The sequence below is a fragment of the Rhea americana genome, unplaced genomic scaffold (assembly GCF_003343005.1).
Source record: "Rhea americana isolate MKP2758 unplaced genomic scaffold, rheAme1 scaffold_273, whole genome shotgun sequence".
Classification (NCBI taxonomy): domain Eukaryota; kingdom Metazoa; phylum Chordata; class Aves; order Rheiformes; family Rheidae; genus Rhea; species Rhea americana.
The window spans coordinates 574,051-586,319 of record NW_028186394.1 but is presented as its reverse complement, the minus strand read 5'-3'; the positions used below and the strand labels follow the sequence as shown (position 1 = coordinate 586,319).

Genomic DNA, 12,269 nt, shown 5'->3' with positions numbered 1-12,269 from the left:
CTCTTGTCTTTGTTTGGTGCCCCAGCTGCTTGCTTTGTTGGTTGAAATGAGCTTTTGCCAGAGTTTGCCCTGCAAAGCCAGTACATCTGTAGCACAACAGCTGGAGTCTGTTCGGATTTGTGTGTTGTTAACAGATGTGTTCCATGAATTCTGGTTGTGAAGTCTTTATGGCAGTGATGTGCAAGCTAGAAAAATCAACCCCAGAATGAATTGACAGGACACTCTTTACAAGCAGCTTTATCTGGAAGTTGGAGTCAATGATTGTGAAATACTTAGACATAGCCATTTTGAGAACTGCTTTTTAAGTTCTTTTTAAATTCCAAGTTTTAAGTTCTTTAACCTTAGAAAGTGTATTTTGTTTTGAGAACTTTAAAATATGCCATATACATACAAAATAGTGGTGTTTCTGGAGCACTCACCTCAGTGACTTTTTTAGGGACTTGACAGTCTGTCTTAAACCACTCTCTTGTTTTCACTGCTCAAAGGACTGGGCTGCGCAGGCTGTGCTGTCAAATAGTTTTCCAGTATATCTGCATACCCTGCATTAGTGATGGGAGGATCATAGAATCAGTAAGGTTGGAAGGGACCTCTGGAGATCATCTAGTCCAGCCCACCTGCTCAGCATGGTCACCTAGAGCATTTTAGACAGGGTTGTATCCAGGCAGGCCTTGAATTTCTCCAGAGAAGGAGACTCCACAACCTCTCTGGGTAACCTGTTCCAAGGTTAAGGATACTTAGATGAATCAAAACTTAGCAGAGCTCTTTAAACTTACACCRAAAGGTGTTACTGCTTAGTTGCATTCCACCCTTACCCCAACTTTAACATCTGTTGTACCCTTGTATGAGCCAATTCAGCTCTCAAATCCAGTAGAAAACTCTCCTTTACTGCCATATCCACCTCTAGGTTAGTTGTCTGCCATATGAGCAGGTTGGGCTGACTCTGAGAAGCATCTACGGAACACCAGAACTTTAAAAAAGCAGCAAAAGCATGGGACTTGGAGAAGCAGAATGGTGAGACTTAGTTCCAGCAGCGGATGTTAGACTGTACCATCCTCTCTGGTGTAACCACACTCATGGTATAACATTTTATAATATTGATGTGTTTCTGCTGCCAAAGACTACCCTTCCTGTAGTGCATACTTGAGTAGAAACACTGTGATTACTAAGGAGTATCACTTGCATTGCAGTAGCATGCAGAATCTTAAGGCTAGACTGGCCTTGTTGCTGTAGGCACTCCCTATTCACTCAGAAGTCAAAATATGTTGTTGCCCTAAGAGTTTTCAGTGCAGTTTGTAGTCTCTTGCGCTCCTGTGTTCAGTAGTCTCTTGTCGCCTCGACAGAAACCCCTGAGTTGTTCATCGAAATTCTAAAGCTAGACAACCATTTGGTCYGCATGTCGGTGCCTTAACGTTTTCTAAATGCAGTTGGGTGCAAAGGAAGCATGGGAGAGCGGGAGCATCTGCGCCTGGAATGCTTTGAAGATGTCCCACAGCCAAGCGGAGCCGAGTAGCTGCCCTTCTCCTGTGCTGCAGAGCAGTGTGCCATTACGCAGGACTGCTGCTTAGTCACTGGGGAGGGCTTGCACTGTGGRTGACTAATTGCACTATTAGCCTATGTAACTGGCATAATGTGGCATAAGAAATACCTCAGCTAGGGCAMCTAATAGAAGGAGAACTGCTAAAATATTAAAAGCAAAACTTCTTCCTAGGATTCTGGTATAGCAAGTACATATATGTATGTATGTATATATAAAAGCTGGTCTTTAAAATATCTCTGGGTGCTTCCTGACTTGAGCCCCGTGACTGGGCCGTGACATGTCTGAGTACTTTCACCACATTGACAAAAATAGAGTGCTATTTTAGGATTTTTGAGKTTTTTTCTCTGCACTTCAGCTAGAAGAGTCTTTTTGTTTCAGAGACACTCTCTGAAACAGATGACCTCTAAGGGGGGTTGCTTCAATCTCAGAGTTGAAAAGTATACTGTCCATACCTTTCTTGTTTATCCCTGCAGGTGCTGTTCAATTTCTGAGCTCAAGTTCTTCAGCCCAAGTTCTGATTTAAAGGAATAACCACGCTTGCATAGCAGTGAACTCAGATTTGGCTAAAGTTCTGATACTTAGTAAATGGCTTAGGCTGTTGAGCAGAGTATCGATAGTCACAACAATAATACATGGTGAGAATTGGTTAGCTTGTAATTGTGAGGCAGGTCTGCACGACTCGTTGGAGCTCAGGAAGATCCCTGCAACCCTATGTAACAGATGCCCATCCTCTTGCTTTGGGATTGTCATGCTTAATATGTTACTGTAACCTGCAGTGGTTGTCAAAATGAACACCTGGTATGTTGTATACTCTGGCACTTGGCATGGTGAGTTGATGCAGTGCAACTTGTTGATCCTTGGCAATCGTGAAGTTGTTGTGTTGGTTGCTTGGATTTAGAAAGTACCTGTAATTTTGCTATCAGTCACCCTGAACTGCTCAGCATAGTGAGGTATACACAGGCGTTTGGAGCTGCAGGCCATGGGTGCCATGTGGCTACTGTACCACCTCCCCTGAGGCAACTCCTGCTCTCCTTATGTTCACCACCTTGCGCTGCCATAAAATCAGGCCATGGAGCAAGGCAGTTTTAGGACATCTCAGTTATTTTGCTCACCCTGTATGTGGCTAGTAGCTGCTCTGTCACAATGACTGATGCTAAATTTGGATCAATGAGAACAGAAAGAGCACAAGAACTCTTCATCCTGCTGTGTCTGGGTACCTGAGGATGAAACATCATTGCTCCAAATGCGCATCCCAAAGAGAACACGAGGTGGCACACAACGCTGCCTCATCCAGCTTATGTAAGCTCTCCGTTGGCAGCCACTGGCTGGGTTTTCACCTACATAATATGTACTGAGATGCTTCCAGCTCCTTCCTTGTGTTTAGTCTCTTCTCTTCCTGCCACACCTCTTTCTCATGTGCGTCCCCTGTGGCCTCTCAGGTCTTATATTTTCAATTCTGCTAAAACCAGATCTTATCCCTTTTTCAGTTCCTGAATTAATATTTTATTATTTTTTCAATCTGTTTGCTCTAACCTTGTATTTAATTTGCTCATTTTTTTTCCATCTGTAGTTGTGTCTAGCCAGGAGAAAAAAATCATATATATTGTGTTTGTTCAGTTAAGTTAGGTGTGTTCCCTCACCGAATGATACACATGGAAAAACAGTTTATAGGAAATTGATGATAGCTCTTTCTGCACATATATTTTTTCAAGAATGAGCAGCTAATGGAGGTGTTTGCAAAAGTTAGTATTTGTGGGTTTCATTAGCTGTTATGTTTGGCTGCATTTTCTTCTAATGTTACTCTTTTTTTGATACCAGAACACAAAATTTAATTTTGACAATTAAGGAATCAACTTTCTTTGAATTAGCTTTTTTTGTTGTTGTTGTTTTTTCCCTTCAGATAAGTTACTCAAAAGAACCAGCAGCCGTGAGAGGAAGTGATGGATAGAGTTGACAAGCAAAGACCTCGGGGTGATGTGAACAAAAGAGAACGCGTAATCAGCAAAACAGGGCTTCAATAGGGGCACCTCAAAGCAAGGAAATCCCTACAAGACAGTGTTAKGGAGAACTCTCTCACACCCTTTTTGGGAAGCCAGCATGCTTGGGTGCCTCTGTGAAGTGCTTGAACACTAATGCTTATAGCATGGGGGAAAAACCAGGAGGAATTAAGAGATCCTTGTGCAGCTACAGGGCTATGATCTCAYTGGGATCACAAAGACGTGGTGGGATAGCTCACATGACTGGCATGCAGCAATGGATGGGTACAGGTCCTTTAGGAAGGACAGGCTGGGCATGTTGAGAGGGGGAGTTGTGGACCTGTTATTCGATATGAAATGGAAAGATCAAAATGCGAATGTAGAGCCTGTGTGGGTGAGGACAAATAATTCATCTGGACTTGCATGGCGTATTTGCTATCTCTGAATCCAAACCAGAACAAATTTACTCGAGTCATAGCGTGAGTTCATCCTGTGTGTTAATAGGGCCTTGTGTACTAAACTTGGTGCATATATGAAAACACCTGTTTGTTTAGCAAAAATATTTTGTGTGGATGGCTTTTTGGATGGCTGCTTTGGCTAAGGGCTAACAGAAAGGATAGAACAAGGAACACAGTAGACATTGTATAGAATATGAGAAAAAACAGACACGTGGTAAGTTTGGCCTGATCTGTTTCTAAAACAGCTGCACTTGTGCCTCTGAAGAGTATGTGTAAAGCCACGGAAAGCATTCATGCATATGTAGTATTTTCAGATCGTGGGGGATGCTTAGACACCTCCACTGTGGAAATTACTGAGAGTTTACTGGCAGCGTTCTCCTGCATGCTGTTTTTCCACCCACCTCTTCCATGGAAGGCTTGGATTTGAAAGCCCAGCATAGCTGGTTTATGCAGCCCACATAAAACTGGGATCAGACCATCCTTACTTCTCTGGTGTCATGGCACATAGTAGAGCTTGGACCACAGGCATATTTCTGGATGAGGAAGGTCACATTAAACACAGGTGCTGGAGCTCTCCTTAGTACTTTGTTGGAGCAATAGTGTGTCTCGTGCTGCTCCCAAATCATCAGTTGTATCTTTCTACTAAAAATAACCTGTCGAGTCTTGTTCTTTTGCCCTTCATCTAATATAGATAGGCGAGGCATAGGAGCAGGTGCTGAAGTGAGCCTGAATCTGTACAGCTCTCCAAACTAGCTGAGCTGGAGGGAAAAATGGCACTCATAATACTTCAGTCATGTAGAATGTTTTCCCTCCAGCTCTTAAAATTCGTGTGTTTCTGCAGCAGAAACAGGTGGTAGTCACAGTCCTCCCTCCCTCTGGACCTGGCTTGCTGCCCAGAACAAAGCAGGTTGTTTCAAAATGGGCAGCTTTGATAGTACAAARTACAGTAAGTCTTCAAATATCCTGATATTATAAAGAGTGCCCTGCAGTTTGCTGGGACCACCTCTAAGTACTCTTTGAGCTTCATATTCTGTATCCTCAAATGACTACATACATACTTTGTATGTACTGCAGATGTGATCCTCATTCTGTAGTCTTCAGTCCTGTTCCATTGGATCTCCCAGCTATCTTGATGGTGGGGCCCAATGTCCTGGTCAAGGACTTGGCAGTTGTTCAGTTCTGTTTTCAAGTGGCATTGGTAGTTTAGGTGCTCATGTAGGCAGTCCGAACTGTTCCTAGGGAGTTCAGCTCAGCCCAGAGAGCAAGCAGAGCTGCCTTTGCAGCTCCTGGGTGCAGCAGTGCCCAGCTTTGTAGGCCTTCAAGTCAGGATTACTGTTCTATCAACTAGACGGAGGGCATGTGGATCAGCAGGAGATAATTTCCCTTCACAGCTGGGAGGCAGGAATTTTTAATTCTGAGTGGGACTTGGGAGGAAAAATCACCACCACAAAGAAGAGCTTTTAGCCATCCTGCCTTCTGGCTCGCTGGGAGGTCTGTATCAGAGGGGAGGGATGGCAGAACGGAGCACTCCATACCTCTGGGATGGATCTGCAGCGACACACAGCCTATGCGGGCAAGTCTCTTGGAGGGCTTTCCAAGGCATAGATCCACATTTTGTGGATTAGAGCATTCACTTTGTTGGACAAGGGCAGAAATGCAGGTATTCTTGCCTTATCTTACTATTACCACAGAAGCTTTGCATAGATTGTCTGGCGGGACACTGAATTGCATGCTTTGCAATTTCCTCAAGAAAAGAGAGTGGTATATAACTGCCCAGTCCTGCACAAAAATGAAAGCAAGGCAATGAAAATGCACTGTTGCACCCTTGCAACGTGTGTGATGCGTTGTGTGCCTTATCTGCTCTGCGTCCCCACAGAGCTCTGAATTGTTTGTGCACGAATTAATCTTCCCCGTTTTCTCTTTGATACATGACAAATCCATGCATCATTTTCAGTGGAATGTGCTGCCACACAGTTGCGTCGCTCCCCCCAGCTCCTAGTCCTTTGGGATGGAGGCTGCTGAAACGAATGCTCTGCCACATGYTCTAATCTCAGCTCTGACAAGAGTGTTTTGCCTTTTAGCCAATGTGCTAAGTGGAATGAGCGTGTGAGTGTTGCTCCAAATCCTGGTGCAAGCATCTGTGTAGCTACCACAATGTGGCGCTAATTTAGCCACCTTGGCAGCAGTCTCCGATGCAGGAAATGGACCAACCTTGGGACAGCCTGGCTCCTTTTCTATTCCCCACAGGCTGTGTTGCATTGCAGCCTTCTAGTATGGTATTCTGGGAGGGATTAGGCAAGTCTTTCTCAGCCATTCTCATATGGTGAAATTGTAGCTATTTCCTGGTGCTTTCAGTAGAGGACCGTTTCCTTTGTACTGTTGAATTTCTTCCCATTTCTATTGTTCATGTTCATCCAGTTCCTTCTGTATGTTGTCCCTGTCCTCTTCTGCGCTGATGCTGCCTCTTAACTTGCGACTTCGTGAGCATATGCCTGGTCTCTGTGCCACTTCGTTTAGATACTAAAATCCAGGCTGATCCTTGAGGAACTCTACCAGTGATTTCTCTCCCACCTAATACTGCCTTATACTGTTACCCTTTATCTCCTCTTTAGCCAATTCCTTAACTGGGAAGGACTCCTAATTCTCCAGTTTAAACAACAGGATGGAGGAGGAGTGAGGAGGTTCTGAAGAGTTCCACACACAGCTGCTCACAAAATACATTAGTTTGTTCCTTAACAGTGTATTCAGTTGTTCCTTAGAGTAAGAAACGGTATCTCAAGCAGTCTTGGAGTCTTATAGCCCATGCTGCTTCCTTTCTGCTAGAAGATCCTCTAGTAAAGTGATCCCTCTGGTTTGGGTCCCTGAAGGACAAGGTTGTGCTCTGTACTAGAGTGTTACTGAGTCCCTCTGTCTTGCAGAGGGAGGTAGTTGAACCCATAGCCTCTGTGCACACAGGAGCTCATTAAGCTTAGTGAAGTAAGAGGAGAGATCATGCCATTTGCTAGATTTTATGTACCTGACATTTTATTTTGCTAATCCTCTTTGTACTTCTCAAACATGCTGCATGTAGCAGATCTTATTTCGAGACTGTATCGTAGTGAAGGCCTGGCCTGTTACCACAGCCCTTCTGGTAATGTTTCTTTGGGTAAAGCTTGTGAAAAAGCTGGTAACCAAACTGACTGCAGAACAAGGTTGCAACAGGATCAGACTTGGTTTCCTTTTTCAGAAGGACAGAACAGTCTGGCTCCATGGGCTTTAATGCCCTTCAAAGTCAGGGAACTGGTCAGGACTGCAACTTTTTTCAGAGCTTCTGCTTCTTGGCACTGTTGGGTTCTGTACATGATGGGTGTGTGCAAGGCAGAGAGATTGGGTTGGTATCTGTGCAGATGAGACTGATAATTCCTGCGGGTCCTCTGTAACCCTCCTGGAATACCTCCTTTCATTTAACATTCAAGGACTCTCAAATGCTCTTGGCTGAAAGATGAGGTTTTTACAGAGTTATCCTGAGTACTCTGATCTCTTCTGCAAAATCTAAGAGTGTGCCATTCCTATAGTGCCTCGTCCCTGAGAGATGCATATCCAAGAGCTGACTTCAGGTTTTGTTTCAAGCCCTGACACATTGTTATTGGTCTGTGTATCCATGGAGCCCCCAGCACCATTTCAAATGTAGGTTTCCTCCTGCAGTGCAGAGCAGGTTGGGATTCTCCATACCTCTATGCTAAGTGAGTTTCGCTGCCGCAGATGGACTAGATCTGTTTATAATGGCCCAGGCAATCATGGCAGCTCTGAAAACAGGCCCTCTCAGCTTCGCACATAGCCAAAGGAACACACTCAGGGTCTGTCCCAAGCATGTTTTCTCCATTCCTTATGTTTGCAATTTATCTTCCCTGTAGCTTCCTTGAAATGATGGAAGCCCGAAGTCGAGGACATACATCGCCACTAACAGCTAATGGGCAAAGCCCTTCCTCTGGCTCCCAGTCACCCATCGTACCTCCGAGTTCCACATCAACAGGCAGTTCCAGCCCTGGCACCCCACAGCCACCACAGCCACTTTCCACCAGCTCTGCAGTATCCCCTGAACCCCCCTCATCTTTTTCACCAGTGCCTGCACCAGATGCCCAGCAGCCACATGCGCCTCCGCCAGCTACAACCTCCCCAGCGCTTCCAGCTGCAATCCCACCACAGAAGCGGAGCATCATATCACGTCTCTTTGGGACTTCTCCTGCAGCAGAGCCCTCTCCTTCCCAGCAAGGTCAGTGCTGAAGTGAGGTGTCCAGGCAGGAGGTCACCAGTGGGTGTTTCTCTTTTTTCCTTCTTTCTTTCCCAGCAGTAGGCTAAGCAGACAGGGGTCTGAAGAACACAAGCCTTCTGTGTATTCAGCATGTGTCCCAGGAGAGCCATGCTGTCACTCTGTTCTTTTTTCCTGATCGGTGTTCTGATTTTTCTCTGTGCTGGGCTGATGGGGCTCCTCTTGGATGGGGCTGTGTCCAGCCAGCTGGCTGGAAGCTATGGGGTGCTTCAGAAGAAAGGTGTTGAGCACCCGGGGAATGCCAATAAAATAAGTGTCAGCTTCTCACTGGGAACACATATGCCTCTTGAATAGGAATAAAAATTGTAAGAAAAGCTGTTTGGGGTGCTATCTTTTTAAAGTCTGGCAGCTCAAAAGGGCTCCTGTGTGTTAACTGGGAAAAGCAGATTGTTGATTTTAAAGGTTACCTGGCCAGAAATGATCATGTAAGTCCAGGACTCTGCTGGCACTGCAGTCGATTCCCCTCTGGGGAAATATTCTCCCTCAGAGTTGCTCCGAGGAGGAGAGCAGCCCACGCCAACTTCCTTAACGCTAGTAAACAGTGGAGCAGAGTAGTGCAGTGTTTGCTCTGAACCTCTCTTGGATGGAGTTGCAGGGAGGAGGCGCTGAAGGCTTTGTTGCATTCACTTTTACTGACCTGCACCTTAATTTGCCTGGCACATTCACTTTGCTTGCAAAGCTGACCTGAGCTGCAGAACTGGCACTACCTAGAAATCGTTAGCATGACATGGTTTGAATCACCTTTTGGAAATACTTTCTCCTTCAAACTGTCAATCTCTAGAGCTCACAGTACTCTCAAGACACCCACAGAAAGGAAGGAGGAGGTGCTATGAAAACACTTTGCAGTTTCAGATGTTGAAATCTTTCAATTTTTAGATTCGTACACAATGTTCTGCCTCCTGAATTTGCTTTTCAGTTTGTTTATAACCAATAAACCCGTTTCAGTTTGTTTATAACTCCTCTTCCTCAGAGACAAACAAACAAAAAAAAAGAGGAGAAAGTATTGGAAACTCTGTGTCAACAAAAAGCCTTTGTCTTGTTCAGCCAAGATGGGTCGTATGCAGCAAGTGGACTTGCAGGTTGAACATGGGATGCAGCTGATCTGCTTTCCAGCTGGTATTGGAACTGAGTACAGGAAGGTGGCTGTTCAGGACACACAAGATTAATCTATCGTAGGAAAAACAGACAAGTTGCCTACCACCAGTATTACAACCCTTTAATTTTTTTTATTCATCTGTCCCTTAGCTTGAGAGTTGTTTTAGGTTTATGGCCTGCAGCCTTGGATCTTCAGGACTCTTTTTGGAGGGTTGCAAAAAGTAACTAGGAAAACTTAATCTGTCATTTTTGTTAGGTTTAAATGCAGCGTGCAAAAAGTCTGCACCTCACCTGGAGCTTGTCTAGGTGTCTGCTAGTTGGAAAATAGTTGAAAATCACTATCACAAACTAATACTCAGTGTTTTCTGTGAGAACTTCTATTTAAGCGATTGTTTGATGTCTTGTGGTAGTAATTCTTCTGGCTGTATCTTGTTTGCACCAAAGCTACACTGTGACATTGATAATAGTGTTACTAATAAGCAGAACTTAATTGAAAGCTATGCTAGGAAGGCAGAATCTAGATTCATAACAGAAACCTTGTTCACCCCTAAAGAGAAAGAGCCTAGGTGTGGAGTGCAATCCAGGCAGAAGAAAAAGGTTGGGTATTACAAATTCTGAAAAGATTAATCTCTTTAGGCTTCTTTGTTATGTTAATTTAACGAATTTTCATCCTGATACCTTGAAGACGGGTAAAGGTTCCTCTGCAAATAAGGTGCTGCATTAAAGCAAGTCCTTACGTGCAGTAGCTCTTGAGCTTTTAGTTACACAGGCATCTAAAAGCAAAGCACGAACAATTCTGCCTTTGACAATTACACTTTAAAAAGCAAGAGGAGGTGAGTGGGTGAACTGAACAGCCTGCAAAAGGTAAGAGAATAATGAGGGGGCAACATGCAGGAGTGGTGCACACAGCTAGCCTAGATATAAAAAGCTAGTTGTGATATAGTTAGTAGTATTCATCATAGAGCAGAATCCACTATCTTGACAGAGTTTTTCAGACCTATTTAAGAGCTATCTTCAGCATGGTATATTGTAAACCACGTTGGCTGTGTGTGTTATGTGAATACGTTCATGCAAGTCTCTGTATTAATTTGGGTATCCTGTTTGTACCCTTTCACTGCCCTTGCTGTATAGTTGAAGTCATTGTGGCTGTTATCTGGGTGCTGAAGAGGTCCTGGACAGAATAACTCTGTAAAAGCGAACTTTCATCTTGCTAGTCATGAACTCTGTGCTTTACAACTGCTGTTCCTAATGCAGATGCTGCTGCTGCTGCTCCTCCCCCCCACCCAGAAGCCTCTGCCAAAGTGCAGAGTGTGGAGGACTTCGTTCCCGATGACAGCCTGGACCACAGCTTTCTAGAAGACTCAGCCCCACAGAAGGACAAAGGGAAACCACAAACTAAAAGCCGTGTAGATAGTGAAAGGTAAGGAAAGGTGGATGCCTCACTGAGACAGAGATGTATCTGGATGTGCAGTCTGGATGGTTGTTCCAACCATTCAGAAAGTGATCACAGAGCACTGAGTTGTCCTTATGCCTTTCTGTCTTCTGCCATCTCCCATGGAATGATGCACACTGCCCCAGAGAATCGGAGAAAACAGTAAAAACTGTTTGTTGCCTTCCTGGGTTTACTGTCTTGCTTACCTGCTCTGTTTTGAATGAGTGGGTTGCTTTGGATTAAGAAGGGATTTCTCTTCTGGCCAAAAGTGCTGAAATGTTTGTGGTATTTTCCTTCTGGAATGTGATTCATTTTGTAGTTTGTGACGCTGTGTTTTATTAGTATTTCACCTAACATTTCTTTCCGTTGCAGAGGCTCAAAGCATGGTTAGGTGCCACTTGGCACAGCTATTTCTGAGGCATTTGGAAAGGGTTGGTGTTTGCTGGAAGATACTTGGGGCACTGCATGACTTGATGGGATTCTGGAATGAAGGATGGAGATGGCGGTGTCCTTTGAGAATGTCTTTGAAAACTTGCCTACAGACTCCAGAAAGGTCTTAGTGGGTACCTTCCTTTTTCTATAGGTTGTCCACGCCTAGTGTTCTTTCTCAGCATCCTCCCAATGCTAGAGAGCTGCGCTCAGGTTGAAGGCTGGCTCTTCTTTGTTTTTCCTAGCCTTTTTATCCAAAAAAGGGATTGTGGTGCACTGATCTGCTCAGACAGAAGGCTGTGAAGCAGGAGTGTCTGAGGGCAGGCTGTCATTTGAGAGGTGACCTAAGAGCACTTCACAGGCTCTGCATCCCTCTGCTTAGAATAGTCCTTGCTGACTGCCTCTTGTCATCACCACTGCATTAACCAGGAGAGTAATTAAATGCTGATATGACTTGTCTGTGAACGTTGTGGATTCTGCATCATTTGACATATTTGTCATGATTTCATGTACGTTAGTTCAACCACAAAAACTTGAAATTAATGCTCTGTGTGAGGCTTAATGCCTGCCTAACRCAGGTTAGCATGCATCATCATTCCTCATGATAGTAGGACACATGGACTTTTTTTTTTTTTTTTTTTAACAGTATCTGTTAGAAGCATGCTGGCCTACAAAGTGCCTTGCTCTTGGCTGTGGCCAAGTTGTGTTACCTTTTTGTGTTTAACAAAGAAACATCAGGAAAGTCAAGCCTGGCCTTTCTGGGGTTTGCTGTAGGACTGGATTCTGGAATGGCCTTTGAGCTTTTTAGCTGCAATTCTTGCTGTGCGTGGGAGGCTGGATCTTTAACAAAGGCTTCTCCTCTCCAAAACATCAGTCCTTGGAAGCAAATAGGTGTTAAACATCTCAAAAAGTGGCACAAAAGCCCTGCTTCTTGTAGAGCTGTCACTTTCTTGGCTGCTCTGATGGCCCCTCTATGTTCTGTCTCCGGTCTTGGAGACATGCCTTCCAATGCCTGTGAAGCAGTGGAGGGCAA

At 44.6% G+C, this 12,269-nt stretch overlaps 1 protein-coding gene across 2 annotated transcripts in view; it reads left to right on the top strand.

Moving 5' to 3' along the window:
- RABL6 (RAB, member RAS oncogene family like 6) overlaps positions 1–12,269 on the top strand; it is a 54,235-nt gene that overhangs the window by 29,212 nt on the left and 12,754 nt on the right. For both annotated transcript variants that reach the window (XM_085308323.1, XM_085308322.1), the window contains 2 exons: positions 7,865–8,223; positions 10,630–10,795. In XM_085308323.1, coding sequence (XP_085164449.1) covers positions 7,865–8,223; positions 10,630–10,795 — 525 coding nt within the window. The remainder of the gene's footprint in view (positions 1–7,864; positions 8,224–10,629; positions 10,796–12,269) is intronic.